Here is a 27,978-nt window from a genome sequence, read left to right as displayed (position 1 = left end):
TGTGGGAGCCGCTATGTAGTCGTAACACTGATTCAGAGGAGTTGGAAGAATGACAGGTGATTGCTTTGTAATGGGTTGCTGTGCTTTGTGCATTACTGTTCCACTTTAAAGGAGCCATGGGGCAGAACGGCACACAAAATCCTAACATTTGATTTTATTTGACAATTAGTAGGAGTACAATGCTCAGGCTTCATAGGGAGCATACATGGATCCTTGGTAGAAGCAGAGAATTACTTTTATATTGCTTTCCTACAAAAACAATGCAGCACAGCCGAAGTCTGCATGGGGAGTGAAAGACACGAACTGATAGTCGGCATTTAACCTGATTCGACTTCGGATCGCATGCTATGGGCTACGTCAACATGACTCATATCTTTCCATAGACTTTAAAGTTTATAGCCTTCCTCTTCTATCTGGTGGGCCAAGGATAACAGCAACTGACAGGTGGAAAATTATTCTAAGGCCTTGTTCACAGGGGGCGCACTACAACGGAAGCCTGTGCCAGAGGGATCCACGGGTGTTCTGTGCATCCCTGTGTAGGCAGCCCCATTGAAGTCAATAGGAACAGACCAGCTGCATGGACACAAACGTTGCTCCCAATTTAACATCCGTGCAGGTGCGGGTGAACACGCACTGCACACTGCATTCGCATACCTCCCAACTTTTGAACTTCAGAATTTAGAAAAAACCCGTTCATAGGGTAACAGCCAGCATTTATACAGTGCCAACCGGGAAAAAAGGGGCAAGGGTAGGACCAACTGGATCTACTGCATGTGCACCCGCTGTGATGTATAATTCAGGGTTATTATACATAGCTGCGGGTGCACATGCAGTAGTTCCAATTGGTCCTGCCCCTTGTCACCGTCTTCCCTGGCCAGCAATGTATAAATGCCGGCTGTTTGTCTATGTAGTGCTTGCTTGACAAAGGGGGCGGGGCCACTGAAATGCATATTGGCCCCGCCCATCTCTGACATCACAGGTTGGAGTTGACAGCTGCATGCTCTCTCATTGTGGCTGCAAGCCCCGCTGGCTTGGCTTGGATGGAGCCAGGCTGAGACTGCTTTCACAGTCCAAGTTTTGAATTGCCGCTCAGGTCCCTGTTTCCAAATCCAGTGGACTCGCACTATGGGTGCTGGCTCGAGGTGAAAGCTCCTCCCAGTTCTACATATGCAAGTGGAAAATAAATCATGATCGCTGCACTCCAGATAGACCTGGTAGTGAAGCAAGTGGAAGTGGCTGTATCCGTGCCTAAGCCCTGGGGACGGGACGAAACGCGTTGGGAAGGCATGGATGGTGTGGAACCAGACTGAGGCTGCTTTCACTTACTTGACTATTGGGTCTGTCAGGAGTGCAGTGATTGGAATTTTTTTTTCAAGTCCAAAATCCTTTTATTACAATCGCAGGTAACAACAGGAAGGCAAAAAATCACTGCCGTGTTTCGGGAGTCAAACTTCCCCCTTCATCACCACAATACCACCATGTTAATTACGGCCAATAAAAGCATTTCTTAATCATGTTAAAGGGTATATCCTGTATAGATGAACCAAGAAATAGCACCAAGATCCTTTTGTGAACCTGAAAAAGTTTTGGATTGCCACTCAGGTCCCCGTTTTCTGATCCAGTGGAGTCGCACTATGGGTGAATGCTCATCCCGGATTTAGATAAAAAATCCCAATCGCCGAACTCCAAAGACACAAGATAGTCAAGCCAGTGAAAGTGTCCACTTCCCTGGGGATAGGGCAAAATGTGTCGGTGGCATGGCTTTGATGGAGCCAGGCTGAAGCTGCTTTCACTTGCTTGACTATCAGTTATCTCTGGAGCGCGGTGATCGGGATTTTCTTTTTCCAGTACCATATCCTTTTATTACAATCATAGGTAACAACAGGAAGGCGAAAAGGTATTTCGGGAAACAAACATGCCCCTTTTATCAGGGCTTAAAACAATGTAGCAAAAAACATCTATTGGACTCAAAATATAGGAAAAGAACTTGAGCAGGAGCAATAGTTCACAGATGAGTTTTTTCTGTACCACTGGCTAAGTGATATGTATATGCCAAGGATATATACCACATCGTTACCCATATTAGCCGCTAACCCCTCTCTCTCTCTCTCTCTCCATCTAGAGCATTTTGTTTTTGTTTTTTTTTGCTTTTACCTTGTACCTGTAGCAAGAACAAACTTATATTACTCCCTGGGACATCATCACCAGGCTTTTAAAATTCTACAACTGGGGGCTATTGAGGTAGGCACTCTTCCAGAACTACAACTCCCAAGAGCAAACATTTGGGTTGATTTACTAAAGGGGTTGAGATTCTTCACAAAATAATTTGAGTGGATATGCACTTGAATTACCCAGCTGTGTGATAGTCAAATTCATGTTCAGCGACAATTAGTAAGTATGCCCTGTGAAAAAACACATGCAACCTGTTATCATTGTAGTGTATGTGAAAGGGATGAGCTTTAAAGAGGCTGCAGTATTGAGATGTAACAAAGGATGAAAAAAAAAAAGTTAAAAACCCTTCCCTAATTTGAGTGGATATGCACTTGAATTACCCAGCTGTGTGATAGTCAAATTCATGTTCAGCGACAATTAGTAAATATGCCCTGTGAAAAAACACATGCAACCTGTTATCATTGTAGTGTATGTGAAAGGGATGAGCTTTAAAGAGGCTGCAGTATTGAGATGTAACAAAGGATGAAAAAAAAAAGTTAAAAACCCTTCCGTACCCCCTCCCTCCCTCCCTCCCTTTCTCTCTCTCTCCCTCCCTCCCTCTCTCTCTCCCTCTCTCTCAGTTTTCCAAGGTAAACACCTACATAACATTCAGTACGGGTTCACATCTGCTGCCAGTGCCTGCAAACCCTACTTACATTTTTCTTTTTGCAGTTTCTCAGCAGCATTCCATATCACTTTTAAAGCACTATATAAATATGGGTGCTGTGAACTTTTATAGTGAAGGGGCTGGCTTATCCAAAAGCCCCCTAATTGGCCTGTCTAAACCAGGTGACCTAAGTTTAAAGGCCAAGTAGTGCCTGCTGGTTATCATCCTATTTTGCCTGGTCTGTGATCCCTGACCACACAGGATTTGCCATGAACCTATGGTAGCAGCAAACCCCAACCTTATTCCGATTGGTGACATTCCCACCCTCAGCCTGTGATTGGACAGTGAAGGAACAGCAGAAGTTTATCCCTGTGCTCACTCAGCCCTCCCCCCCTATCAGCATGTTCTTTGTCAACATATTTGCATGTAATAAATACTATATTGCCAAAAGTATTGGCCCCACCCTCAAAATCATGTGATTCAGGTGTTCTAATCACCTTCATATCATGTGATTCAGGTGTTCCAATCCCCTCCATGGACACAGGTGTATACAATCAAGCCCCTAGGCATGCAGACTGCTTCTACAAACATTGGTGAAAGAATGGGTCGCTCTCAGGAGCTCAGTGACTCCAAGCGTGGTCCCGTGATAGGTGGCCACCTGTACAATAAGTCCATCCGTGACATTTCCTGGCTACTAAATATTCCACGCTCAACTGTTAGTGGGATTATAACAAAGTGGAAGCAACTGGGAACAACAGCAACTCAGCCACCAAGTGGTAGGCCACATCACATGACAGGGCGGGGTCAGTGCATGCTGAAGCGCACAGTGCGCAGAAGTCACCAACTGTCTGCAGAGTCAATAGCTAAAGACCTCCAAACTTGGTGTGGCCTTCAGATGAGCCCAACAACAGTGTGTAGAGAGCTTCATGGAATGGGTTTCCATGGCCGAGCAGCTGCATCCAAGCCTTCCATCACCAAGTGCAATGCTAAGCATTATAGTAAACAAAAATGAATGAGCGCAACTTTTCATACAACTAGATACAGGTTAGATATACGATAGACTAATAAGGAGCTGCTAGCATAAAAGGCATACCTCGGCACCTCAGTAATATATGTCATCTAAAAAATGCAGCGCTGAAATTATATTGACCATCAAGTGCAAGCAAAATGTTCAAAATGAAATGTTCAAATATATTATTCTTTCATATAACAAATTAGAAGTCCTGTTAATGAGAAAGCGTTCCAAAATTGCAGTGGTCAAGGTGATGTAATACACTCCTGGTTACTCCATAGGGTGATAGTACAATAATGCACTTACCAGAAGTACATACAAACTAGGCGTTGTATGTAAATAATCCGTGGAGACTTCAGGGTCTGGTCACCGGAATGGCGTCCTCTAGGGCTGCAGCAGACTCCCAGGGATGGTGTCACTCACACTTGGGGGTCATCATAAGCACACCAGAAGGTCCACCGCCGTTCGGACTCCAGGATCCACTCCTCCCTAGTTAGCTCGAGATAAACGAGCTCCGGGAGGCAAAATGGTACTAATAGTGTAATCTCGTTTATTACCGTATATACTCGAGTATAAGCCGACCCGAATATAAGCCGAGGTACCTAATTTTACCACAAAAAACTGGGAAAAACTATTGACTCGAGTATAAGCCCCATCATTAGTATCAGTGGGAGGAATAGTGCCCCATCATTGGTGTCAGTGGGAGGAATAGTGCCCCATCATTGGTATCAGTGGGAGGAATAGTGCCCCATCATTGGTGTCAGTGGGAGGAATAGTGCTCCATCATTGGTATCAATGGGAGGAATAGTGCCCCATCATTGGTGTCAGTGGGAGGAATAGTGCCCCATCATTGGTATCAGTGGGAGGAATAGTGCCCCATCATTGGTGTCAGTGGGAGGAATAGTGCTCCATCATTGGTATCAATGGGAGGAATAGTGCCCCATCATTGGTGTCAGTGGGAGGAATAGTGTCCCATCATTGGTGTCAGTGGGAGGAATAGTGCCCCATCATTGGTATCAGTGGGAGGAATAGTGCCCCATCATTGGTATCAGTGGGAGGAATAGTGCCCCATCATTGGTGTCAGTGGGAGGAATAGAGCCCCATCATTGGTATCAGTGGGAGGAATAGTGCCCCATCATTGGTGTCAGTGGGAGGAATAGTGCCCCATCATTGGTATCAGTGGGAGGAATAGTGTCCCATCATTGGTATCAGTGGGAGGAATAGTGCCCCATCATTGATATCAGTGGGAGGAATAGTGCCCCATCATTGGTATCAGTGGGAGGAATAGTGCCCCATCGTTGGTGTCAGTGGGAGGAATAATGCCCCATCATTAGTATCAGTGGGAGGAATAGTGCCCCATCATTGGTGTCAGTGGGAGGAATAGTGCCCCATCGTTGGTGTCAGTGGGAGGAATAATGCCCCATCATTAGTATCAGTGACACCAATGATGCGGCACTATTCCTCCCACTGACACCAATGACACTTGCTGACCCCTGTCAGCATATGTGGTTGCAGCAGCACCTCTGCACTGCACACTTACCGGCTTTTCCCTCACTCGATTTTCGCGGGTCCGCTCGGCTCCGCCTCCTCGCCCGTGATTGGCCGCCTGTGTACCTTTCCTGAGCTACAGTTCTGGTGGCCAATCACCGGTGAGGAGGCGGAGCCGAGCGGCAGGAGTGAGGGAGTGGCCGGAGTGACGGAAGGAGCAGCGCTTCCTGAATGGATCATCGTGGGAGCCAAGTAAGAGACAGCAGCCCTCTGCCCACCCCTGTACGTGCCCCCCTTGACGTTGACTCGAGTATAAGCCGAGGGGGTCGTTTTTCAGCACAAAAAATGTGCTGAAAAACTCGGCTTATACTCGAGTATATACGGTAGATCCAAAGGTTGTATAAAATTGCAGGGCGCTCACATGCGCAACAGTAAAGAGGTTATTCCGTCAAACCTTCAAAAAGCATAAAATTCAAACATCTGGAAGAAACAGCGTCAAAATAGGGGATTCCCCTGACATGTTTCGTGCGACCTTTGATAACGTGCGTTTCGCACGAAACATGTCAGGGGAATCCCCTATTTTGACGCTGTTTCTTCCAGATGTTTGAATTTTATGCTTTTTGAAGGTTTGACGGAATAACCTCTTTACTGTTGCGCATGTGAGCGCCCTGCAATTTTATACAACCTTTGGATCTAATAAACGAGATTACACTATTAGTTCCATTTTGCCTCCCGGAGCTCGTTTATCTCGAGCTAACTAGGGAGGAGTGGATCCTGGAGTCTGAACGGCGGTGGACCTTCTGGTGTGCTTATGATGACCCCCAAGTGTGAGTGACACCATCCCTGGGAGTCTGCTGCAGCCCTAGAGGACGCCATTCCGGTGACCAGACCCTGAAGTCTCCACGGATTATTTACATACAACGCCTAGTTTGTATGTACTTCTGGTAAGTGCATTATTGTACTATCACCCTATGGAGTAACCAGGAGTGTATTACATCACCTTGGCCACTGCAATTTTGGAACGCTTTCTCATTAACAGGACTTCTAATTTGTTATATGAAAGAATAATATATTTGAACATTTCATTTTGAACATTTTGCTTGCACTTGATGGTCAATATAATTTCAGCGCTGCATTTTTTAGATTACAAATGCTAAGCATTGGATGCCGGGGTGTAAAGCACGCCGCCACTGGACTCTAGAGCAGAGGAGCCGTGTTCTCTGGAGCGACCAATCACGCTTCTCTGACTGGCAATCTGATTGGCATGTCTGGGTTTGGTGGTTGCCTGTAGAACAGTACTTGCCTGACTGCATTGTGTCAAGTGTAAAGTTTGGTGGAGGGGGGATTAAAGAGTGTGGTTGTTTTTCAGGGGTTGGGCTTGGCCCCCTAGTTCCAGTGAAGGGAACTCTTAAGGTGACATTTTGGACAATTTCATGCTCCCAACTTTGTGGGAAGAGTTTGGGGACGGCCCCTTCCTGTTCCAACATGACTGCCCACCAGTGCACAAAGCAAGGTCCATAAAGACATGGAGGAGCCAGTTCGGGATGGAGAAACCTGACTGGCCTGCACAGCGTCCTGACCTCAACCCCATAGAACACCTTTGGGATGAATTAGAGCGGAGACTGAGAGCCAGGCCCCCTCCCCCGACATCAGTGCCTGACCTGACAAATGTGCTTCTGGAAGAATGGTCAACCCTTCCCATAGACACCCTCCTAAACCTTGTGGACGGCCTTCCCAGAAGAGTTGAAGCTGTTATAGCCGCAAAGGGCGGGGCCAACTCAATATTGAACCCTACGGACTAAGACTGGGGGGCCATTAATGTTCATGTGCGTGGAAAGGGCGGCCAACCAATACTTTTGGCAATATAGTGTGTGTTTGGATGGAGGACCTATATTTGTATCCAGTGCTAAGCAGCTCCCATGTAAGATCCTTCTATCACTTCTTCTACAAATGTTGGTGTAAGTTCTCCTTTTTTAGCGTTGTTACAAAATTATCTCCTCCAGATAGAATTAGGACGAATAATGCTGGCAGTGGCCGATCTCCGCAGTTAGCACTTCATCAGATACGGGGAACAGGAAGTCACATTTTTTTTTTCTTTTAAAAAATATTTACTAATTTTGTTGCTAAGTAAACTTATAGAATGTATATATGAAGATAAGGAGGAGCTGTTTTATCTTCCTTGTATCTGATTTCACTGCATGGCCTTCAAGAATGCATTAGTCCAAAAACGGCCCGAGGGCCACGTCCCCATAACTCCCAACTGTCCCTGATTTCAAGGGACCGTCCCTGATTTAGAGCCCCTCTGTCCTGCTTTGCTCATCATACAGTTGCAAGAAAAAGTATGTGAACCCCTTGGGATTATGTGGCGTTTTGCATGAATTGGGCATAAAATGTGCTCTGAACGTCATCTAAGTCACAATAGAAGAACACAGTCTGCTGAACATAATACTACACAAACATTAGATGTTGCCATGGTTTAATTGCACATAACATGTAAACATTTACAGTGCAGGGAGGAAAAAGTATGTGAACCTTTGGACTTAATAACTGGTTGACCCTCCTTTGGCAGCAATAACCTCAACCAAACGTTTCCTGTAGTTGCAGATCAGACCTGCACAACGATCTGGAGTCATTTTGGACCACTCCTCTTCACAAAACTGTTTCAGTGTAGCAATATTCTTGGGATGTCTGGTGTGAATCGCTCTCTTAAGGTCATGCCACAGCATTTCAATCGGGTTGAGGTCAGGACTCTGACTGGGCCACTCCAGAAGGCGTATTCTGTGCTGTTGCAGCCATTGTTTTGTTGAATGACTTGTATGCTTTGGGTCATTGTCCTGTTGCATCCCCCATCCTCTGCGGAGCTTCAGTTGGCGGACAGATGGTCGTACGTTTTCCTGCAAAATGTCTTGATAAACTCTGGAATTCATTTTCCCAATGACAACAATCCGTCCAGGCCCTGAGGCTGCAAAGCAGCCCCAAACCATGATGCTCCCTCCGCCATGTTTCACAGTGGGGATGAGGTTTTGATGTTGGTGTGCTGTGCCTTTTTTTCTCCACACATAGTGTTGTGTGTTCTTCCCAAACAACTCAATCTTGGTTTCATCTGTCCACAGTATATTTTGCCAGTAGTGCTGTGGAACATCCAGGTGCTCTTTTGCAAACTTCAAACGTGCTGCAATATTCTTTTTGGACAGCAATGGCTTCCTCCGTGGTGTCCTCCCATGTACTCCATTCTTGTTTAATGTTTTCCTTATTGTAGATGTGTCAACAAAAATGTTAGCATGTGCCAGAGATTTCTGTAGGTCTTTAGCTGACACTCTGGGATTCTTCTTTACCTCATGCAGCATTCTGCGCTGTGCTCTTGCAGTCATTTTTACAGGACGACCATGCCTAGGGAGAGTAGCAACAGTGCTAAACTTTCTCCATTTGTAGACAGTCTGTCTTACCGTGGACACATGAACATCAAGGCTTTTGGAGATACTTTTGTAACCCTTTCCAGCTTCATGCAAGTCAACAATTCTTGATGGTAGGTCTTCTGAGAGCTCTTTTCTGCGAGGCATGGTTCACATCAGACAGTGCTTCTTGAAACCAGTAAACCCAAAACAGGTGTGTGTTTTTTAAGGGCAGGACAGCTGTCAGCAACACATCCAATATCATCACACTGATTGGAGTCAAGGTTGGCTCACTCCTGGCTCCAATTAGCTCTGGGAGAAGTCATTAAGCTAGGGCCTCACATACTTTTTCCTCCCTGCACTGTGAATGTTTACATGTTATGTGCAATTAAACCATGGCAACATCTAATGTTTGTGTAGTATTATGTTCAGCAGACTGTGTTCTTCTATTGTTGTGACTTAGATGACATTCAGAGCACATTTTATGCCCAATTCATGCAAAACTCCAACGTAATCCCAAGGGGTTCACATACTTTTTCTTGCAACTGTATGTCCCTCATTCTGGTTTGATCTATTGAGTTGTATATAAAATGCAATTTTTCATCTTTAAAAAAGCGTTTCCCAGTGCAAAACCTTTCATCCAACTTCTAAATGGCTGCATTTGTAAATTTAGAAAGCTCATATAAAGAAATAGCATTGGTTAAAAAAAAAAAAAAAAAAAAAAAAGCACTTGTGGGTTTAACAAATTATTTTTTGTATAATTCTCTTTTATGGGGGCGTGGCAGGGGGTGTGTCCTATACCTACATACTTTTGTTAATACTGTAGGTGTCCCTCGTTCTCATCTCGAAAAGTAGGGAGGTATGGATCCCACCTACTACAAGATTTTGTCTGTCCCCCAGCTAGAGTCAATGGTGTGTCCTCAATGTGCACAGATTAAGAATTCAGATCAGCAGAGGCCATCTGTGGTCTCCACTTCTCCCCTCCCATGCAGTCTCCAACACAGCTTCTTGTCACCAATGTGGACTCTGATGTAAGGGGGGACTCTGATTTAAGTGAAGACTCTGTTGGGGACTCTGATGGGGACCTTGATGTAGGTGGGGACACTGATGGAGACCTTGATGTAAAGGGGAACTCTGATGTAAGTGAGGACTCTAATGGGAACCCTGATGTAGGTGGAGACACTGATGGGGACCTTGATGTAAGGGGGAACTCTGATGTAAGTGAGGACTCTAATGGGGACCCTGATGTAGGCGGGGATTTTGATGGAGACCCTGATGTAAGGGGAACTCTGATGGGGACCCTGAAGAAATGGAGGCCCTGATGGGGACCCTAAAGTAAGAGGGGATTCTGATAGGAACCCTGATGTGAGTGGGGACTCTAAATTGAACCCTGATGTAAGGGGGGACTTTGATGTGGACCCTGATGTAAGGGGGGACTCTGATGTAAGTGAAGACTCTGTTGGGGAATCTGATGTAGGCGGGGACTCTGATGGGGACCTTGATGTAGACGGGGACTCTGATGGGAACCCTGAAGAAATGGAGGCTCTGATGGGGACCCTAAAGTAGAGGGGGATTCGGATAGAAACCCTGATGTGAGTGGGGAATATAAAGGGAACCCTGATGTAGGAGGGGACTCTAAAGTGAACCATGATGTAAGGGGGGACTCTGATGTAAGTGAAGACTCTGTTGGGGACTCTGATGGGGACCTTGATGTAAGGGGGACTCTGATGTAAGTGAGGACTTTAATGGGACCCTAATGTAGTCAGGGAATTGATGAGGACCTTGATGTAGATGGGGACTCTGATAGAATCCCTGAAGAAATGGAGGCTCTGATGGGGACCCTAAAGTAGGGGGGGGGGATTCTGATAGAAACCCTGATGTGAGTGAGAACTCTAAAGTGAACCCTGATGTAAGGGGGACTCTGATGTGGACCCTGATGTAAGGGGGGACTCTGATGTAAGTGAAGACTCTGTTGGGGACTCTAATGTAGGCGGGGACTCTGATGGGGACCTTGATGTAAGGGGGGACTCTGATGGGGACCCTGATGTAGACAGGGACTCTGATAGGAACCCTGAAGAAATGAAGGCTTTGATGGGGATCATAAAGTAGAGGGGGATTCGGATAGGAGCCCTGATGTGAATGGGGACTCTAAAGGGAACCCTGATGTAAGGGTGGATTCTGATGGGGACCCTGATATAGGAGGAGACTCTAAAGTGAACCATGATGTAAGGTGGGCCTCTGATGTAAGTGGGGACTCTGATGTAGCTGGGGACTCTGATGGGGACCCTGATGAACACGGGGACTCTGATGGGAACCCTGAAGAAATGGAGGCTCTGATGGGGACCCTAAAGTAGAGGGGGATTCGGATAGGAACCCTGATGTGAGTGTGGGGACTCTGAGGGGCACCTCTGATGTAAGGGGGGGCTGCTAATGTTAGCTCTGATGTAAGGGGGTTCTCCGATGGGGACCCTGATGTAAATGGAAACTCTGATTGGGAGCCTCATGTAAGATATCAATAATTCAAAACATTGTGATAAACCCGGTAAATAATATAACAAAAACATATGATCAATATTGTGATAAAATATTTATTTGATAATAATAATACATGATAATATAAAATAGTATAACAATATGATAAAATACAATTATTAAAAAAAAAGGAATATCAGATGCTAGTAGTAGCAATAATAATTATTGAAATAATAAATACAAACGGAAAATATAACAGAGTATATCATTTACTAAACATTATGGTTAAATAATATGATGTAAAATATTAATATTATTATTATCATTATTAAAACTAAATACAATATAATGATAATATAACAAAGTATGATAAATAATAAAGTCATTAAAAATAAATAATATCAAATAATAATATTATTATGATTGTCATTATGACTGATGATGATGATAATTATTATTAATATAAAATAATATGATAAATAGTATGCTAAAATAATATCATGTAAAAAAAAAAATCATATCAAATATTATAATTATTATGATTAATAATGATAGTAATAATAATAATTGTAATTATTATAAAATAAGATAATATGATAAATAATATGCAAAATTTTAGTAGTATTAATAAATATGTATGATTAATAATATAAAATAATATTATAATATACTAAAATAATATGATCACATAAAATAAATCATATCAAAAAATAATTGTATTATTATGATTATTATGATAATTAATAATGGCGATAGTAGTAGTAATAATATTAATTATGATTCTTGATATAAAATAAAATGATAAATAATATGTTAAAATAATGTGATCACGTAATATAAATTATATTAAACAATATTGATATTAGTATGATTATTATGATAAATAATAATAATTAAATGATAATACAGAATAACATGATACATAATATAATAAAATAATATGATAAATAGTATGCTAAAATAATATCATGTAAAAAAAAATCATATCAAATAATATTATAATTATTATGATTAATAATGATAGTAATAATATTTATTGTTATTATTATAAAATAAGATATGATAAATAATATGCAAAATTTTAGTAGTATTAATAATTATTTATGATTAATAAAATAATATTATAATATACTAAAATAATATGATCACATAAAATAAATCATATCAAAAAATAATTGTATTATTATGATTATTATGATAATTAACAATAATGGCGATAGTAGTAGTAATAATATTAATTATGATTCTTAATATAAAATAAAATGATAAATAATATGCTAAAATAATGTGATCACATAATATAAATTATATTAAACAATATTGATATTATTATGATTATTATGATAAATAATAATAATTAAATGATAATACAGAATAACATGATAAATAATATAATCAAATAATATGATAAATAGTATGCTAAAATAATATCATGTAAAAAAAAATCATATCAAATAATATTATTATAATTATTATGTTTGATAATGATAGTAATAATATTAATTGTTATAAAATAAGATAATATGATAAATAATATGCAAAATTTTAGTAGTATTAATTATTATTTATGATTAATATTATAAAATAATATAATATACTAAAATAATCTGATCACATAAATCATATCAAATAATAATTGTATTATTATGATAATTAACAATAATGGCAATAGTAGTAGTAATAATATTAATTATGATTCTTAATATAAAATAAAATGATAAATAATATGCTAAAATAATGTGATCACGTAATATAAATGGTATTAAACAATATTGATATTATTATGATTATTATGATAAATATTAAATGATAATACAGAATAACATGATAAATAATATAATAAAATAATATGATAAATACTATGATAAAATAATATCATGTAAAAACAAATCATATCAAATAATATTATAATTATTATGATTAATAATAGTAATAATAATAATTGTTATTATAAAATAAGATAATATGATAAATAATATGTAAAATCTTAATAGTATTAATACTTTTTTATGATTAATAATATAAAATAATATAATATACTAAAATAATATGATCACATAAAATAAATCATATAAAATAATAATTGTATTATTATGATTATTATGATAATTAATAATTGTGATAGTAGTAATAATATTAATTATGATTCTTAATATAAAATAAAATGATAAATAATATGCTATAATAATGTGATCACGTAATATAAATTATATTAAACAATATTGATATTATTATTATGATAAATAATAATAATAATTAAATGATAATACAGAATAACATGATAAATAATATAATAAAATAATATGATAAATACTATGATAAAATAATATGCTAATAAGGAGATATTTTTGTTAAAAGGATTGTCAAAAGGAGCTTCTGTAATCCTCAAGAGCCATTTAAAACCCAATGTGCCCTTAAAACCCATCACAAGACCACTTTTTTTTTTTTTTGGCCTTCAAATGGAAATGGCATCATGTAATTTCTGAAATTGCTGAAATGTTAGGGAAATGAGAACCCTCAATTTTTCCTACTGAGAACCATCACCCAGGACTATCACTACCCCTCCCTGTCCTGCCTGCTTATATAAACACATACTAAACATAAAGACACATCCCTACATACTGCATAGGAGTCGGCAGACAATTGGATGATTTTTTAAGTAACAAAAGATTCGATAAAATTGCTGCTGCAGCCCTGGCTCTGCCGCTGATCTCCCGGCCTCTGGCTTCTACTCGTGATGCTCTCACACTGCAGTGACACAAGAAAAAGAAATTCTATTTTTATCTTCATCATCAGCTTTTCTGTTGTTGCCACCCAGATGCTGCTGCACCGATGGGGGAAAAAAAAAAAAAAAAAAAGACAGCTAGTGTTTTCGTTTTATTTTTGTTGGATTATTGATTTATTAATTTATTATGCTTATAAAAATATATAGAGGGGGTGGACATAAAGAATGGAATAATGACAGGCAGTTTAAAGCTGGATATAAGGCAAAAAAAATTATTATTATATATTCAGGTATGTGTTCCCCCTCTTCCCAAAGATCTGGGTTGTGGACAGTCTTTGAAGGTTCCTTAACGTCATCATGTACAGTGCAGGGCTATTATAATGGGGAAAAGGCAAGTGTGAGACTGCGGCTGTGCCGGACTGGTAACATGGATGGAGGAAGTTTGATTATTATATCGGCATAACGTCATTAGTAATCAAGTCTGAGTTTTAAATTTTTCAATTCATTTTTTTATATTTTTCTCCATTCCCAGTGCATTTTTTGTTAAAACTATTCATTTTATATATATTTTAATAATGTTATCTCATCAAAAAATCTGTTCCTGTTATATAATATATAGGACTCAAAAATAATAATAATAATAATATTACCAATTATTATTATTATTATTAATTTTATCATCAGTTGTAAGTGAATATTTATGTTATTTCTATGTATGACATAACTTTGATAACCTTATCATTTATATATATATATTTATCTCATCAAAAGATCTGCTCTTGTTATATAATCTATAGTACTCGATAATAATAATAACAATTATTATCAGTTGTAAATGAATATTTTTTTTTCCGTGATTTCTATGTATGACATAACTTTGATAACTAAGATTTTTATATCTATATATTTACCTCATCAAAAGATCTGCTTCTGTTATATAATCTATAGGACTCAAAAATAATAATAATAATAATAACAATTATTATTATTATTACTGTTATCAGTTGTAAGTGAATATTTTTTTACGGGATTTCTATGTATGACATAACTTTGATAACCTTATCATTTATATATATATATATTTATCTCGTCAAAAGATCTGCTCTTGTTATATAATCTATAGGACTCGATAATAATAATAATAATAACAATTATTATTATCAGTTGTAAGTGAATATTTTTTTTCCGTGATTTCTATGTATGACATAACTTTGATAACTTTATGATTTTTATATGTATATATTTATCTCATCAAAAGATCTGCTCCTGTTATATAATCTATAGGACTCAAAAATAATAATAATAATAATTATTATTATTACTGTTATCAGTTGTAAGCAGGGGCGTACTGACAACTCATGGGGCCCCCGGGCAATAGGAGATCATGGGGTCCCTGTGTCCTTGTCCAAACTCAAAAAAGCCTATGAAAAAGGTACCAGGGACATCTCATGGGGCCCCCTTCTGACCCCGGGCCCTCGGGCAGTGCCCGAGTTTCCAAATGGTCAAGTCCGCCCCTGGTTGTAAGTGAATATTTTTTTACGTGATTTCTATGTATGACATAACTTTGATAACTTTATGATTTTTATATCTATATATTTATCTCATCAAAAGATCTGCTTCTGTTATATAATCTATAGGACTAAAAAAAAAATTAATAATAATTATTATTATTATTATCATCAATTGTAAGTGAATTTTTTTTTTACGTGATTTCTATGTATGACATAACTTTGATAACTTTATGATTTTTATATCTATATATTTATCAAATCAAAAGATCTGCTCCTGTTATATAATCTATAGGACTCAAAAATAATAATAATAATAATTGTTATTATTATCAGTTGTAAGTGAATATTTTTTTTACGTGATTTTGTATGTATGACATAACTTTGATAACTTTATGATTTTTATATCTATATATTTATCAAATCAAAAGATCTGCTCCTGTTATATAATCTATAGGACTCAAAAATAATAATAATAATAATAGTTATTATTATCAGTTGTAAGTGAATATTTTTTTTATGTGATTTTGTATGTATGACATAACTTTGATAACTTTATGATTTTTATATCTATATATATCTCATCAAAAGATCTGCTTCTGTTATATAATCTATAGGACTCAAAAATAATAATAATAATTTTTATTATTATTATCAGTTGTAAGTGAATATTTTTTTTACGTGATTTTGTATGTATGACATAACTTTGATAACTTTATGATTTTTATATCTATATATTTATCAAATCAAAAGATCTGCTCCTGTTATATAATCTATAGGACTCAAAAATAATAATAATAATAATTGTTATTATTATCAGTTGTAAGTGAATATTTTTTTTACGTGATTTTGTATGTATGACATAACTTTGATAACTTTATGATTTTTATATCTATATATTTATCAAATCAAAAGATCTGCTCCTGTTATATAATCTATAGGACTCAAAAATAATAATAATAATAATAGTTATTATTATCAGTTGTAAGTGAATATTTTTTTTATGTGATTTTGTATGTATGACATAACTTTGATAACTTTATGATTTTTATATCTATATATATCTCATCAAAAGATCTGCTTCTGTTATATAATCTATAGGACTCAAAAATAATAATAATAATAATTGTTATTATTATCAGTTGTAAGTGAATATTTTTTTTACGTGATTTTGTATGTATGACATAACTTTGATAACTTTATGATTTTTATATCTATATATATCTCATCAAAAGATCTGCTTCTGTTATATAATCTATAGGACTCAAAAATAATAATAATAATTTTTATTATTATTATAAGTTGTAAGTGAATATTTTTTTTTACGTGATTTTGTATGTATGACATAACTTTGATAACTTTATGATTTTTATATCTATATATTTATCAAATCAAAAGATCTGCTCCTGTTATATAATCTATAGGACTCAAAAATAATAATAATAATAATTGTTATTATTATCAGTTGTAAGTGAATATTTTTTTTATGTGATTTTGTATGTATGACATAACTTTGATAACTTTATGATTTTTATATCTATATATATCTCATCAAAAGATCTGCTTCTGTTATATAATCTATAGGACTCAAAAATAATAATAATAATTTTTATTATTATTATCAGTTGTAAGTGAATATTTTTTTTACGTGATTTTGTATGTATGACATAACTTTGATAACTTTATGATTTTTATATCTATATATTTATCTCATCAAAAGATCTGCTTCTGTTATATAATTTATAGGACTCAAAAATAATAATGATAACAGTAATAATAATAATTAGTATTATCAGTTGTAAGTGAATATTTTTGTTACGTGATTTCTATGTATGACATAACTTTGATAACGTTATGATTTTTATATCTACATATTTATCTCATCAAAAGATCTGCTTTTGTTATATAATCTATAGGACTCAAAAAAAATTAATAATAATAATAATTGTTATTATTATCAGTTGTAGGTGAATTTTTTTTTTACGTGATTTTGTATGTATGACATAACTTTGATAACTTTATGATTTTTATATCTATATATTTATCTCACCAAAAGATCTGCTTCTGTTATATAATCTATAGGACTCAAAAAAAATTAATAATAATAATAATTGTTATTATTATCAGTTGTAAGTAAATATTTTTTTTTTACATGATTTTGTATGTATGACATAACTTTAATAACTTTATGATTTTTATATCTACATATTTATCTCATCAAAAGATCTGCTTTTGTTATATAATCTATAGGACTCAAAAAAAAATTAATAATAATAATAATAATAATTGTTATTATTATCAGTTGTAAGTGAATATTTTTTTTTTACGTGATTTTGTATGTATGACATAACTTTGATAACTTTATGATTTTTATATCTATATATGTATCTCACCTAGAGATCTGCTCCATTTATATAATCTATAGGACTCATAAATATAATAATAACAATAATAATAATAATTATTATTAACATTTGTTATTCTTATTGTTATTATTAATATTATTATCAGTTGTAAGTGATTTTTATATCTATATATTTGTACAGTATGAGTTGATAACCTTTAATCAGAATTAAACTGGTATACAGTATGTTTACAGCCATATATGTATTTTTAGCTCTGAAGAAGGATGGGATCTTTGAGTCCCTGAAACGAGTTGGCTGTTTAATTTTTTTTAGTTGGCTGTTTAATTTTTTTTATGTTATGAATTAAAGTGGCTGTAAACCCTGACATCACGGGTGTCAAACTGGTGGCCCTCCTGCTGTTGTCAAAAACAAGTCCCATGAAACATTGCAAGATTGACAGTTACAAGCATGAATCCCAAAGGCAGCGGCATGATGGGACTTGTAGTTTTGCAACCCCTGCCTTACGTATATCCAGCGGACTGGATAACTGTCCTCCAGTGATACACAGAGATGAAACAAATCCTCCTACATGATTTGTACCTCTTTTATCTGCAGTATTCTCTTCTCTACATCCAGAATTTATAAAGCTTGTCTGAGCTGTCAAGGAAAAAAAGCTGAAATTTCACAATGCAGAGCTCAGTGAGGAGTGCTCTGAGACCTGATTGGAAGGAAGAGACACCCCCCCCTCCACACAGCACACAGGAACAGAGCTGAGGCTGTCAATCTGCTGAAGGTCCCTCCCCTGTCACCATTTTTCTCTTGGTGTTAGGAAAACTTGTCAGAAGTTATTCATGTTGGTAGCCATTGGTGTATTTAGGTTTTGTGCTGCCCTAGGCAACACAAACTTTGTCTCCCCCCCCATGGAGAGACCCTGACACCAACCAACACCCCCTCCCCCATGAAGAGAGCCTGACATCGTCCAACAACACCCCGACCCCACCCGAGAGAGTCTTCCACTACCACCGCCCCCTATACACTGGCCAATGGTGTATTTAGGTTTCGTGCTGCCCTAGGCAACACAAAAGTCAGCTACCCACCCCCATGGAGAGACCCTGACACCGACCAACCCCCCCCTCCCCCATGAAGACAGCCTGACATTGACAAACAACACCCCACCCGAGACAGCCTTCCACTACCACCACCCCCCATACACTGGCCACGCCCCCACCTCGACAAAATAGAGAAGACACTCACCATCACAGCTCCGGACATCCCCGGGAACAAGAGTCAAGCTTTGCATACACCATCAAGCAGCCCGCAGCCCTCTCTCGGATCCCACCTGGTCCCCATGCTGCATGTGTCCCTTCTTCCATCCCTTCTTCCGGGGGGCGGCACAACACCCCTGAAATATGTCGCCCTAGGCAAATGCCTTGTTTGCCTTGTGGTAAATACGCCCCTGCTGGTAGCAGAGGAACAAGGCAGCAGACGGAAATGGCACTTAGTGCTCTTAATTGGAACAAATGCACATTATGAAGGATATGCTTCGTTCACAGGGGCGGACTGACCATTCAAGCACTCGGGCACTGCCCGGGGGCCCAGGGTGAGTAGAGGGCCTCATGAAATGCCCCTGGTACCTTTTTATAGGCTTTTTTGGGTGTCCTTTGAGTGCGGGCAAGGACACAGGGGTCCCATGATCCCCTATTGCCCGGGGGCCCCATGAGTTGTCAGTCCGCCCCTGTTGGTTCATATTTCATGCCTGAAATTTACAACCACTTTAAAACCAAAATTAAAAGAATTTGAACTCCTAGACCAGCCTTTGTCAACGTATGAGCTAAAGGGGGCTTCAAAAGGCCAGGAGTGTTGGCTGCAGATTTGCTGCAGAAGACAATACAAACCTGAAAACATGTGACATGGGGCTAGTAGAGCTCAATGCCGTTACCAGGGGCGGACTGACCATTTGGGCCCGGGGTCAGTAGGGGGGCCCCATGAGATGCCCCTGGTACCTTTTTCATAGGCTTTTTTGAGTTTGGGCAAAGACACAGGGGCCCCATGATCCCCTATTGCCCGGGGGCCCCATGAGTTGTCAGTCCGCCCCTGGCTGTTACCCTAATCAATGTTTCCACAACAGACTGCTGAGGTCCGAAAGCCACTCATTGTATACCAAAGAGATGCATTGTTGAGCCACAGGGTCCTAGACCTTCTGTTTGGTGCTTTCATTAGACGTTGTGCATGTGGATCTTAAACTTTGGGCACTCCTTTCAAGGGGTGCACCATTTTTGTGGAGGTAAGCTTTACAGGAGATCAGGGGCGGACTGACCATTTGGAAACTCGGGCACTGCCCGAGGGCCCGGGGTCAGTAGGGGGCCCCACGAGATGCCCCTGGTACCTTTTTCATAGGCTTTTTTGAGTTTGGGCAAGGACACAGGGGCCCCATGATCCCCTATTGCCCGGGGGCCCCATGAGCTGTCAGTCGGCCCCTGCCAGAGACACTACACCTACTGATATATTGAATCCGGTTTCATGTTTCTACTCTTTTAGGTTTTCATTTCTATGCCCCCTCTGAGGAAATTCACCCTCCCTATGTGTTCTGGTAAACATTGTCGGGGGACTGAAAGAGATGGGAAATCCAACATTTTAGAGTTGGAATAGAGGAGCAATCTTCTAATGGGGACATCTGTTCCAACGAGAATAGTCTAATGCCGGCTATACATGGGTCAAAATTCAACCGATTTTTCATCCGGGCCTAAGAATAATCGGCCTATTTTCGCTCTGTTAGTGGGGTCAATAGCACCGGCTGATTTTCGTGGTTCCTCCCCTTTTCGGTGATCAGGCATGTTGGAAAATTTGTGAAAAACGACCGATTTTCGACTCAATGATGGTACGATCATTTTTTTCCAAAAAGAATATGGAAGGAACAGAAGTCTCGCCTGTTATATGGGGTGAACTTTATGACTTGGTCGGACGATTTTGAAATCATTGATGGCGCCATCGGATTACCAAGTGAACAACGTTTTTGAATTTCGGACGAAGAATGTATGGGCTGCAAAAGAGGGGGCTTTCTCCTGCTTTGGAGACATTTTTTCTAACTCCCTGATTCGTCTCTGCGATACAGACAGCAAAACCTGGCAGGGTCTTCCAAAAATGAAAATGTTTTTGGTTTTACGTACCGTACGCTTTATTATGTATTTAGTTTATTTATAAACGAACCGCAAAGATAACCCGTGGAAGGCAAAAGCATGGGGTTTAAATTTGTACCTCCCTTTCTCTTTACAGCTGACTGTTTTGCAGAAGAATTTGAAGATCGCTATTTAGATACTAAAGTCACAGGGCAGACCTTCCGTTACTCGGCTTTGTCACAATCTGCAACACTTCCTCCAGAAACTCCCACAAAAAGTAACCTCAGACGACTAGAATTTGTCTACCTGGTGAGTACCCAAAATTATTCCAACAGTCGTAACTTGCACACATGAAGCATATACAGAACTGTCAATATCTTGAAATATAATACTTTATTAATGGCATTACAAAATCAGTTTGAACAATAGCATACACTAGATGGCCAAAAAACGTGGACACCACGCTAAGGAATTGAGTTCAGATGTTTCTTGTTAAGTGGACTGATAATACTACATCCTATAAAGACATTTCCAACCTTGTGGTAACAGTTTAGTGAAGCCCCTTTTCTGTTCCACCATGATTGTGCCCCTGTGTACACAGCTCCATAAAGACATGGTTTCACCAGTTTGGTGTGGAGGAACTCAAGTATCCTGCACAGAGCTCTGATGTCATCCCTACTGAACACATTTGAGATGAACTGGAGTCACGTCTTCTCACGCAACATCAGTTCCTGACCCTACAAATGCTCTTTTGGGTAAAAAAAAGCAGAAATTCCCAAAGACACGCTACAAAATCTTGTAGAAAGCCTTCTCAGAAAAGAGGAACTTGTATATACACGTCCAATTCTCATATAGGTGTAATGGTTAGATGTCTACAATTGTTTGGCCATAAAGATATGGTTTGATCAATTTGGTGTGGAAGAACACAAGTGTCTTGCACAGAGCCCTGACCTCAACCCTAATGAACACCTTTGAGATGAATTGGGATGTCATATTTGAGCCAGGACTTCTCAACCAACATCAGTACCTGACCTCACAAAGGCACCTTTGGCTGAATGGTCACACATTCCCACAGACACTCTCCAAAATCTTGTAGAAAGCCTTCTCAGAAAAGAGGAACTTGTATATACACATTTAGTTCTCATATAGGTGTAATGGTTAGATGTCTACAATTGTTTGGCCATAAAGACATGGTTTACATGGTTTGATTAATTTGGTGTGGAAGAACGCAAGAGTCCTGACCTCAACCCTAATGAACACCTTTGAGATGAATTGGGATGTCATTTGTGAGCCAGGACTTCTCAACCAAGGTCAGTACCTGACCTCACAAAGGGACCTTTGGCTGAATGGTCACACATTCCCACAGACACTCTCCAAAATCTTGTGGAAAGTCTTCCCACAAGAGTGAAGGCTTTTCATTGATGTCCAAGGAGCCAATATAAGTGTGATGGCCAGGTGTCTAAAAACACCTTTGGTATGAATTGGAACGCTGATTTGTGAGCCAAGTCTTCTCCTCCAATATGATTACCTGATCTCAGAAAGGTTCTTTTGGATGAATGCGCAAAAATTCCAACCAACACCTTCCACAATTTTGTGGAAAGTCTTCCCAGAACAATAGAGGTTGTATATAGATGTTCAACAAGCTAATTTAGGTGTGATGGTCAAGTGTCTACAAACGTTTGGCCATATATTGTGTTTTATATTTTAAACTCTTTTGATATTCATAGAACATCTTTTCATAATGCTGGAAGGTCTGTAATACACTAATATACACTTTTTAATTTAATTGATTCTTAGGAAGTTTAAAGACTTTACCCGTTCATGGTTGTTCAGTAGGGGTTGTATCCCTTATGAAAGCAGGACCATTCATATTGGCATCAAACACTCTTCAATCGAGAATTGCTCAGGAAACAAGTTGGGGGCTACAATTCTGAAATTAACTTTTATTATTTGTATTATTATCCTTAAACCTGTTTTTCTTTGTTGACAGCCAAGCAACAGAAGGGTGAGTGAAGATGAAAGTACCACTGTAGGCGTGAGACCAAGAGAAACATGCCTGAGCTTACCTACAACTCCAGATAAGCAAGTAGCCTGGGTTAAAGCATTCCCTTTTCCTATACCAGAAGAGAGACGGTGGCACCAATCGAATTCCATACAAACCAACATTGTGCCCATAAATGTATCTGGTATGTAAAAAAATAATCTGTGAAAATATTTCATTATATATGTTCTGTTCAAAGTGATTGATAAAAGAAAGAAGACAAATCGCCTGCTGCTACAAAGCATGCTAATGAACAGCAGTGGATTATAAATGTGGGCCATCTAATGGGACCCAAATCATTCAAAATGTATAGTTTAGTTACGATCTTCTCAAGGAAACAAGAGTAAGGACAAATATTAGGGGTGACATTCCTGTTTTGTGCCATTGCTCGAAGTGAAAGATTGCTCCATTAACCTTGACGGACGTAGACTGACAAGAATATAGTTCATTGATCCATTTGCGCATATGCAGACCAAGACCAATATTTTGGAGGGTGTCCTTCAAGAACTCCCAGTCAACCTGGTCTAATGTCTTCTCCTCGTCCACAGAGATCAGTATAGTCAGGGGAGGACTGACAACTCATGGGGCCCCCAGGCAATAGGGGATCATGGGGCCCCTGTGTCCTTGCCCAAACTAAAAAAATACCTATGAAAAAGGTACCAGGGGCATCTCATGGGGCCCCCTACTGACCCCGGCCCTCAGGCAGTGCCCGAGTTTCCAAATGGTCAGTCCGCCCCTGAGTATGGTTGATATTTCCCTTGATTGGACCAGGTGAATTAGGTTGAATACCCTCGTGTTATTGTCTTTGGCTTCATGAGCGGACAAAAAGCCCACTTGGTTGCCATGTGCGAAATGTGGGGCAACAACAAATTGGCCAAGATTTTCGTAAACATTTTGAGGTCCACAATTAGCTATGAGATTGGGTGATAGTTTGCACATTATCTTTCACTTCTTTGTGGATCAGGGTAATATGTGCCTGCTGAGCATTGGGAGGCAGAGTCTCACCTTTCAGGAGCAAGCTGTAAGCCCGAACAAAGTGTGGAGCAAGAATCTCCGAAAACATGCTATAGTATAATGGAGAGAACCCATCAGGGCCTGGAGCTCATCCCTTTTTTCATCCCTTTCAAGGCGGTAATCATCTCTTCCTCCATATTGGGAGAATCCAGGTCTTCCATCACCCCAGTAGATAGCTGAAGCATACCAGATTGGTTAAGAACCAATACAATTTCTGCCATATGATCTGCAAGTGAATGGTTGTCCACCCTGGAATTTAAATTATACAGTTTACTGTAAACTTTTCTCAAGGAAACAAACTACGTTTAATGGGAGGGATGTCCGTTGTAGGCACCTGGCCATCACACCTGTATGAGCTTGATGGGCATCCTATCCTGAAACCATGGACATTAATATGGAGTTGCTCTTCCATGGTGGTGTCCACTCCAGCAAGACCTACCAGAGTAGCGACCAAGCTAGCATCCCACAGCATGGAGAAAGGTTTGAAAGTAGACCTAAGCAGTCTCATTTTTGGTTCTTCTCTTGAATACATTAAGAATACCCAGACTAGCTGGTCTGAGCCACTTCCAAGAAATTGATTTCCTGTGTTTTTATTTTTCCTCCTCCTCTACACAAATTTCGGCTTTATTTTTCTAGCTCCAAACTAACCCAAAACAGGATAGCCCAGAGACTTAGACCTGACATAACCTGTGAATTCCTTTATCTCTCCCCTCGTTCTGTCTAAAGAAAACATAAAATAGTTATTATTAGAGAATTTCCTGAAACATGATCCAGACAAAATGGAAAGACTTTCCTGTCTCTGAAATAGCATCAGCAGAGCAATTGTTTACAAGAGTCCTCAAACTTTCACTCATCCAGGAAAATACGTCTGTCCATTAGCTGGGATTATATTGTTAGACTTGTCCCTAATAATATCAATGTAGACACGACGTCTTAGTATCAAAAATACTAGACTAGTAGACTGGAATAGGGATTTTTAGGTGTCACACCGTTTGCCATACAAATTTAAACAATAAATAGAAAAATACATTTTTATTCACAATTCAAAAAAAAAAAAATTACATACAATTTTTAGAGAAAGGAGAAGTAAGCCTTTTTTATTATTTTTTTGTAACTGTTTTTATGAAATTGTAAGTTAAAAAAAAATGTTTTTCAACCTACTGTTTAAATTTATATTGCAGATGGTGTGACACCTCAAAATTAGATCCCAAAATATTTAGTCAATGAAATTGAAAGATCTTACAGCCAGGTTCTTTGTAATATCAGTCACCCTAGCATTGCTCATTACAGCCATTACAGTAGCTGTACATTGTTAACAAAATACGTGCCGCGCTCCTAATTAATAGTGATAAAATTGAAATTTTTATGCGTGTTTACAAATACATAAAACAAAATTATATTAGTACAAAAATATAACAATTTCTAGTGATAATCAAAGTGATAATGTGATCAAAAACAATATTCAAAAACATTATAAATAAATGAGTCTCTGACAACTCATGGGGCCCCCGGGAAATAAGGGATCATGGGGCCTCTGTGTCCTTGCCCAAACTCAAAAAAGCCTATGAAAAAGGTACCAGGGGCATCTCATGGGGCCCCCTACTGACCCCGGGCCCTCAGGCAATGCCCGAGTTTCCAAATGGTCAGTCCGCCCCTGGTCTCTGGTGATGAAAGTGACTACACCCAAATAAATCCAAGGTGAATAGTTGAATATTCCCGGTGACTTCTTATAAAGCTTTACTTATACACTCACCTCCTTCTAAGCCTATTTAAAGGCTTAACCAGCTTTTGTTCACTATTGGAACTTATAAACCGTATATTGCACCATAACAGTAGTGGTGGATATCTCCCAATTACTTCTCCAATGCAGCTTTCCTCTCATGCTACTATCCCCACTGAGATCCTTCACTCCTTCTGCTGCTCAAACACCTCCTCAAGATTTTTCTCATCAAAAAAGAAACACAGACATGGTGCCTTATCCTTTACAAATACAGTTGCAAGAAAAAGTATGTGAACCCCTTGGGATTACGTGGAGTTTTGCATGAATTGGGCATAAAATGTGCTCTGAACGTCATCTAAGTCACAACAATAGAAGAACACAGTCTGCTGAACATAATACTACACAAACATTAGATGTTGCCATGGTTTAATTGCACATAACATGTAAACATTCACAGTGCAGGGAGGAAAAAGTATGTGAACCTTTGGACTTAATAACTGGTTGACCCTCCTTTGGCAGCAATAATCTCAACCAAACGTTTCCTGTAGTTGCAGATCAGACCTGCACAACGATCTGGAGTCATTTTGGACCACTCCTCTTCACAAAACTGTTTCAGTGTAGCAATATTCTTGGGATGTCTGGTGTGAATCGCTCTCTTAAGGTCATGCCACAGCATTTCAATCGGGTTGAGGTCAGGACTCTGACTGGGCCATTCCAGAAGGCGTATTCTGTGCTGTTGCAGCCATTGTTTTGTTGAATTACTTGTATGCTTTGGGTCATTGTCCTGTTGCATCACCCATCCTCTGCTTCAGCTTGGCGGACAGATGGTCGTACGTTTTCCTGCAAAATGTCTTGATAAACTCTGGAATTCATTTTCCCATCAATGACAACAATCCGTCCAGGCCCTGAGGCAGCAAAGCAGCCCCAAACCATGATGCTCCCTCCGCCATGTTTCACAGTGGGGATGAGGTTTTGATGTTGGTGTGCTGTGCCTTTTTTTCTCCACACATAGTGTTGTGTGTTCTTCCCAAACAACTCAATCTTGGTTTCATCTGTCCACAGTATATTTTGCCAGTAGTGCTGTGGAACATCCAGGTGCTCTTTTGCAAACTTCTAACGTGCTGCAATATTCTTTTTGGACAGCAATGGCTTCCTCCGTGGTGTCCTCCCATGTACTCCATTCTTGTTTAATGTTTTCCTTATTGTAGATGTGTCAACAAAAATGTTAGCATGTGCCAGAGATTTCTGTAGGTCTTTAGCTGACACTCTGGGATTCTTCTTTACCTCATGCAGCATTCTGCGCTGTGCTCTTGCAGTCATTTTTACAGGACGACCATGCCTAGGGAGAGTAGCAACAGTGCTAAACTTTCTCCATTTGTAGGCAGTCTGTCTTACCGTGGACACATGAACATCAAGGCTTTTGGAGATACTTTTGTAACCCTTTCCAGCTTCATGCAAGTCAACAATTCTTGATCGTAGGTCTTCTGAGAGCTCTTTTCTGCGAGGCATGGTTCACATCAGACAGTGCTTCTTGAAACCAGTAAACCCAAAACAGGTCTGTGTTTTTTAAGGGCAGGACAGCTGTCAGCAACACATCCAATATCATCACACTGATTGGAGTCAAGGTTGGCTCACTCCTGGCTCCAATTAGCTCTGGGAGAAGTCATTAAGCTAGGGCCTCACATACTTTTTCCTCCCTGCACTGTGAATGTTTACATGTTATGTGCAATTAAACCATGGCAACAGCTAATGTTTGTGTAGTATTATGTTCAGCAGACTGTGTTCTTCTATTGTTGTGACTTAGATGACGTTCAGAGCACATTTTATGCCCAATTCATGCAAAACTCCACGTAATCCCAAGGGGTTCACATACTTTTTCTTGCAACTGTACTTGTTGATTAAATGTTTACAGCACATGGTACAACACCTAAAAATTAGACCCCTAAGAATTTTGATATATGTTACGTGTACATCACTTTAACACTTCAACTGAACATTTTTACAGCCAATTTCATTGTGGTATCACTATGCTTTCACTCTATTTTACAACAGCTGTGCATTATACTTTAAAGTCCCAGCAACCTACACATACTAGGATTTTGCTAGGTTTCACACCATTTTTGTAATTTAATTTCAATTTACAATTCCAAATTATTAACTGCATAAAATTCATAGCAAAAAAAGGAGGGGGTTACAATAACCCCCATTTTAATGAATTTTATGTAATCATTTTTATGGAATTGTAAATCATTTTTTTCTATTTATTGTTTTTGCATAGGGCAAATGGCACAACACCTAAAAAAATAGATTTCTAAATATTCAGCCAG

The 27,978-nt window shown here is 38.8% G+C and overlaps 1 protein-coding gene across 3 annotated transcripts in view; it reads left to right on the top strand.

The window, feature by feature from the left end:
• Positions 1 to 27,978, top strand: part of NHSL2 (NHS like 2) — a 157,845-nt gene that overhangs the window by 112,282 nt on the left and 17,585 nt on the right. For all 3 annotated transcript variants that reach the window (XM_089654082.1, XM_089654080.1, XM_089654081.1), the window contains exons 3-4: positions 21,034 to 21,185; positions 22,867 to 23,062. In XM_089654082.1, coding sequence (XP_089510208.1) covers positions 21,034 to 21,185; positions 22,867 to 23,062 — 348 coding nt within the window. The remainder of the gene's footprint in view (positions 1 to 21,033; positions 21,186 to 22,866; positions 23,063 to 27,978) is intronic.

The sequence above is a fragment of the Staurois parvus genome, unplaced genomic scaffold (assembly GCF_062004578.1).
Source record: "Staurois parvus isolate SC_StPar_1 unplaced genomic scaffold, SC_StPar_1.0 ptg000739l, whole genome shotgun sequence".
Lineage (NCBI taxonomy): Eukaryota > Metazoa > Chordata > Amphibia > Anura > Ranidae > Staurois > Staurois parvus.
This window is presented reverse-complemented; position numbering and strand designations above follow the sequence as displayed.